The sequence below is a fragment of the Coffea eugenioides genome, chromosome 1 (assembly GCF_003713205.1).
Source record: "Coffea eugenioides isolate CCC68of chromosome 1, Ceug_1.0, whole genome shotgun sequence".
Classification (NCBI taxonomy): domain Eukaryota; kingdom Viridiplantae; phylum Streptophyta; class Magnoliopsida; order Gentianales; family Rubiaceae; genus Coffea; species Coffea eugenioides.
The window spans coordinates 52,095,010-52,101,533 of record NC_040035.1 but is presented as its reverse complement, the minus strand read 5'-3'; the positions used below and the strand labels follow the sequence as shown (position 1 = coordinate 52,101,533).

General features: G+C 37.9%; 1 protein-coding gene across 2 annotated transcripts; it reads right to left on the bottom strand.

Moving 5' to 3' along the window:
* Positions 1–272: 272 nt before the first annotated feature.
* On the bottom strand, positions 273–3,073 carry LOC113782427 (fasciclin-like arabinogalactan protein 4). 2 transcript variants are annotated; one of them, XM_027328321.1, is made up of 2 exons: positions 1,620–3,073; positions 273–1,190 (listed from the first exon to the last, which is right to left on the bottom strand). In XM_027328321.1, exons 1-2 carry the CDS (start codon positions 2,910–2,912, stop codon positions 1,038–1,040), a joined length of 1,446 nt encoding a protein of 481 aa, XP_027184122.1. In that variant the 5' UTR covers positions 2,913–3,073; the 3' UTR covers positions 273–1,037. The 2 variants fall into 2 exon arrangements, with proteins under 2 accessions (XP_027184122.1, XP_027184125.1); XM_027328324.1 differs by having other exon boundaries at positions 1,035–1,183; positions 1,620–3,072.
* Between the last annotated feature and the right edge of the window lie 3,451 nt (positions 3,074–6,524).

Genomic DNA, 6,524 nt, shown 5'->3' with positions numbered 1-6,524 from the left:
CAAAACATCCAATAATGCATAAACCCATTGACATCACAGCACATGGGAATTGAATACTAGGATGAAACTAGTAGGGAGAATGGGCTTTAAGGTACCCACCACAAACCATTCCATCCTCGTTTGACTATTTACCACAAGCCTAAAAAATTCATCATAGAGTTTAGAAAATAAGCCCAACAAAGGACGGGTTTGTGTCATCTCAGTCAAGTGGGACTTTGATTTTAACAAGGGAAGCCATTGATCAAGCGAGTGATGTTGTATGATGTAACAGCAACTCGCACTCTTTATTAGCGTAGGAATAGATTTGGGAAAAGCAAAAACAAAAAAAATTGATGCAACACAACTGGGCCTGAATAAAAAGACCACTAAAAACAATAATGTCAGGAGCGAGTGAATGTGAATGGACGCCTTTGAATGTAAAAAGAAAGCTAGAGCTGAACACCCACGTCCACAATGACGACATAGTGAACAAGCATAGCAAGGCTGCCCAGAGTACCCAAACAAAAGCCGATGATTAGATCCGGTGGTTGGCACACTTTGCCGAGTGACCAAACTGTAGACATGCAATCCCATAGAATTAGCTGCAATTGCAAGCAGGGGCTGAGTTGACATCAGCTTTTCAATGACCAGCACCGTCAGTCACCGTCAGCTTTGTGCAACCAACCAACCCAAAACTATTCTGATTTCTCGTCTTTTTCTTTCCAGTAAAGATGATAAATTGTCAGTCGCTTTTTTTGGCCAATAATCCCAGTAGTACGGCGCACACGAATTATAAGCAGAACCAAAATATGCCATCACAATCCATATGTAGAATTAGCTGGATACACATGCACTACCAACCATTTTCCCCCTTGTGTCTTCGCAAATGACACGCTCTGCTGCTCTCACTTTCCGCCGGAATAGTAAAGTACCTCAGGTGAATTTTGGAGCAGTACTAACTACTAACTTCAGAGAGGAAAAAAACTTTCTTCTTCAAAAATTTTTTTGTAAACCATCGAGGACGAATAACAAAAATGTGGCAGCTGACACCGCACAAGTCACAACTGGAACATTGATAAAGAAACTGAACGGGCTATTTGCATTTTCCTCAAGTTTCTGCTGAATATTTGAACGATTTCAAGAACTATATACATTATGAAAACGGTGGTGATGACACATTGCAAATGTTCAGCTTTTCCTTCATCTGTTTGCTGAGAAAAGCAGAAACATTAATGAAAGGGCACCATACCATACCAACCAGACCAAAAAGAAAAAAATGAATCTGAAATTTGGACAAATGTGCTTCCTGGCATCAAAATTGATAAATACATGGTACTGATGTCATATATAGAGAAAAAATTTCACAAATACAAAACAAATTTTCCAGTTCCTTTACAAGTTACAACAACAGAAGCAATAATAACATGGAAGAAAATGAGGGGAAAAAATTTGAAGTTATAACTCTTAAGCTAAGTAGCTACCGACATAACCACAAAATTAACCAATTATCCCTCATAAATCCTAGCTAGGAAACGGGCTTGTTTTTTAAGAGCCCCTCAAATTTCATTTTTCTGTGTAAAAAAAAATCAGGGAAAAAAATTGAAGAAATTCGAAATTAATCAATAAGGTCAGTATCATACCAACAATAGATAAAAATAATAAACACCTATACACCACAAACCCAAAAATATCCTCCAGCTCAACAAACCCTTGTCAGCCGCAGCTGCAGATGTCATGTCTAAACCGGGCGGCGAAGATATGTGACTCGGCGGACCATAAAATCCCGGTGAATTCTCCGGCGAGAGTGAAATATCCGGCGGCGGAGCATCACTTCCCATTTGTCCACCAACGGGCTTGTCCACCTCAATTGGGTTACTCCCAAAGTACTCCTTGGGCAACAAGACCTTGGAGACCCCGAAAATGGCCACAGGGTTTTGATCAAAAACGGTTTGCGTCACCGTCGCCTGTACAATCCCGCTATCAATCGCGACCGACCCATTAATTCTGGATATGTTTAAGGTAAATCTTCCGGCCCCCATGGACTCAGTGGCCAATGTGGGCTGAACCGGGTTGACGATCGACTCGAGAGACCCAAGAGGATAATAAGAATGCAAGACGTGAAACCTCAAAACCACCGCTTTCCGATCAGCTGGCAATGACTGGAACTTTATCCGAGCTGGCAAATCGGAAAATGCTTCGTCAGTTGGGACAAAAAGCGTGATCCCAGCTCCGCCTTCGTCGTCTTCGAATTCAGACTCTACACCGGAGGCCGTGAGCATCGACGCGGCGACGTTGAAGTCGTGGCCGTCGATTAGGGCTTTAGTGATGTTTAGGCCTAATGGAGGACGAGTTTCGGAGGCCATGAGGTTCGTATCAGATGGGATGAGCAGGGAGTCGATGGAGAAGATGGAGACGTTATAAGGAAGCGTTTTGACGAGGGATAAAAGGGTAGCGTTTGAAGTGGAAGAGTGGAGGGTGATGGCGTTGGAGACAGGGTTGCGCGTGATGTTCACGAAGCCGGAATTGGTGGACGCACGGCCGGTGGCTTGGAAGAGGGTGGGGACGAGCCTGCCGTTGGGGGGAATGAGGCGGAGGTCGGGCCAGGAGAGGTATTCGAGGAGGACGTGGTAGCGGAGGACGTCGGCGAGGTTAGGGGAGGAAGGGGAAGGAGGGGAGTGGTGGTTGGCTAGATCGGAGGAGCTGAGGAAGGCGTTGGGGACGGCGAGGAGGGTGATGGAGGTGCGGGGGGCGAGATCGGAAGCGACGGCGGTGGAGGTGAGGAGGTCGCTGAAGTCGGAGAGATCAGGGTAGGAGGATAAGAGATTGGTGATTTCAATGGAGAAAATGGGTTTATGGGACATAGAGAGGAGGAGGAGGAGGAAGTAGAGGAATGTGATGGGGGTAAAATGGGAAACGGAAAAGAGAGTAGCCATTTTTGCGTACTCCACCAGTTCGTTGATTGAGGGATGAGAGTTGGGAGGAGTGAAGAGTGGGGAGTGTGAGGGATAGCGTAGCGTTGATAGGAAGTGGGCTTTTTGCTTTGTGTGAGAAAGTGAGTGACAGAGGAGCGAGAATGGGAAGACTGACTGAAGAGAGAGGGATGACGTGGTGCTGCATGAGACTCATTACTACTATTTACCAGTACTATATCTCATTCTCTGTGATGTATTCCTCCTGGACCATTCTTCTTCGTCTAGTGAATTCTACTACTGATGAGTAATTAGAAAAAAAAAACATCAAGATATGGATATGACACACCCCCTCCTCTCCTTTGGTTCTGAAGAATCTGATATGGAAAACAAATTATTGGGAGTCATTTACCTACCAGTCTGGAATGTTAAAAGGCATACTTGACTGAGTCCTCCTGATGATGTAATTAAATAAGAGTGGAAGTGTTTGGAGGAGTTGATTAAGAGCAAAATAAATTCCCTAATCCTTTTTAGTGTTCTCCTTCAGAAGAATTTTGATTTATAGAGTGTATTTGGATAATAGATTATTCGGGATAATTTTTTTATAAAAAAATACTGTAGCACTTTATTGAATATAACGTATGTAAAATAAAAAAAATTGATTGAAAATGATGCAAGCAAATTAAGCGGCCAAAAACTCTCATAGAGTGTTGTTTTGAACTAGTTTCCACTAAGAAGTAATTACGCTTTCATGATGCATGAAAGATTAAATATTTACTACCAAACAACTCGATCTAGCCAAAACAGGACAAACTGACAGGCTTTTTGTAATGTACAAGGGTCTATCCTTTTTGCTGCAATTTGCGTTAGTAGTTACTACTAATAATCTTGTCAAGGAAAAAAAAAGTTACTACTAATAATTTATTGCATTCAGCATCAAAGGCGACAAACAAATCGATGGATGGATGGATGTGTTTTTTAATTTGGTTCTCTAACTGCTACAGTTTGAGGCTTGAACTTGAAGCGCCAAACAAGCAAGCCGATGGATCACTCATTAGGATAAGTTGCCATGATGAACAATAATATGATAGGCAAGCAACTCACCCTTTACTTTAAATAAATTTGCTTGCCGTAATGACCTTTAAGGCCCTTGCCCACTATTTTAACCTGTCATTCTTATAAATGGAGTAATAGATAGGGGTTGAACTGTAGATATATATATATTATAAGTCTACGAGTGTATAACAATCAGCAGAAGTACGAGTCCATGTGCTTTAGAGCTCAAGATTAACATATGCAGCTAAACCTGCTATTGATCATATCATTAAATTTCCAGCATAACATATTACTTTTTGTTCGACAAAATATCTAAAAATAAATTTAAAAAAAAAAGTTTAGAGAAGCAAAGACAACCTGCAATGACTAAGGGGCTGGTTAGATGCCACTAATGCTAGAATCCAGCATTCAAAGAGCCAAACATAATGAATGTTTTACAAGTATCCATGTGCTTTTACTTTTTCTTTTTCTTTTTTTAATTATTGTTGGTTATATATTTCTCTCTATTTTTCATCTCTACAGTAATAATGAAGGTGGTGTGTATCTATTTAAGTGAGCAACTTGTTGGGAAATAGTAGTATACCTAAGGAAAATATGATATCAATGTCGCCGGTGGAGTAGCAAAATAATAGTGGTCTAGGGGTAGATTTTTTCTTGAGAATAATTCATAATTTGTGATTTGGAAGAGGAGAGATTCTTCGTGGGAGGGATTTGCTAGTTGAACGTGAAGGTAAAATGTCGTACTAGAAAGAGGTGTTTTCGTTAAACATGATTGCTTAGATTAACCTAAGAGTCAAACGTAACTTGGGGTGTTTTTGAAGAGGATACTTGTCATCGGGTACTGCAATTTGGAGTGTAACAAAAGACTTGTAACCCGAGTAGTCTCGCTCATTCTTACAATAAACGATGAATGTCAAAATAATTCTCTAGCATCTTTAGGATTTTTCTTGTACAATGTTGATGAGAAATTCTCCACCTCGCATTATCAAGCAATAGTTTTTACGCATTACATTCTCAAAAATTTTTGTCTTGTTTAATGGTTAAGCTAACAATGGAGTCGAGTCAAATTGAGTTTTAGCTCAAAAGAGAAGGGATCGAGCCTTTTATAATGCCAAGTCAGTCCGATTAAAATGTGAGTTAAATTTGGGCTTTGTAGACTTAGTTTGATTAAAGTTTGACTTGTTAGTATATACACACATATATATAATATTTAGGGCAAAATGCCCTCAATGACTCTCAAACTATTACGAAATTCAACTTTTAACCCTCAAATTATTAAGTGATAAGTTTTAGTCCTCAAACTAATTAAAAGATATAATTCTAGCCCTTCCGTCAACTTGAGTCATTATGTTTAACAAGATAAAGAATTCATGAGATGCTAGTGGCCCTTAAACTATTACAAAGTTCAACTTTTGGCCCTCTAATTATTAACTAATAAGTTTCTAGCTCTCCAATTAATTAAAATGCATAATTCTACCATTTCCATGAACTTGAATCGTTATATCGAACAGAAACATCTATTGATAAAGAATTTGGAATGTGTCCAATTGAGTGTTTGATAAATTAAGAAGGTTTAGATATAGTGATGTAAAGTTTACAGGAATCTCATGAGAGAATTGATTATTTGAGAAATTTAGAAAGTTTAAAATTGAAAGTAAACCAAAACTTGTTGGAATATTCCTAAAAAATGGATTGTATGCCAGATTTATGCCGTTAAGAGAAGCACATAAATCCAATGATTTTGGAACAACATCGAAAAATGAGTTAAATTCCAAAGGAAGATAACTTCAAATTGCCTATCCTTGCTGGAATTTCTCCATTCAGGGTTTTGGGTTTTACGTTTTCAATTGATTTTGATCAAATTCAGCAATTGAAGATTTGGTAAATTAGTTTATGAGTCAAATAGGGTAAAATAATTTTATTCTAACATGTCCTGTGAAGACGAAAACACCATCGATTATGTCCTTACATGCACGTGGTGATGTTTCTGTTTGACGTAACGATTCAAATTGATGGAAAGACTAGAATTATATGTTAAATTATATTTTTTATTTGGTTGGAAAGGTAAAATTTTGTCAATTAATAGTTTGAGGGTCAAAAGTTGAATGTTATAATAGTTTGAGAGCCACTGCTGCACATGTCATACTATTTTTGTTAAACATAACAATGCAAGTTAACGGAAGGGTTAGAATTATATGTTTTAATTAATTATAGGGCTAAAACTTATCAATTAATAGTTAGAGGGTCAAAAGTAAATTTTTTAATAGTTTGAGGGTCGTTGGGACATTTTGCCCTAATATTTATATTGTGATATATAATTACAACCCTAATATATATACTATAAATGTTCTATTTTTATATATACTGTGTAATTAGTAATTACTATTACTTTTTAGTTTTTCATAGAAAGAGACTATTTTTCATGTACTTTGAAAAAATTAAATATAATTATTATTAAAAAATTTTGGTTTATGTACTTTTTGATGAATTTTTACTAGTTTATGTCTAAGTTTAATGTTGTAGACTTTATTACTTAATGGTTATAGTGATTATGTTAAGAAAATTAAATTGTAATCAGTG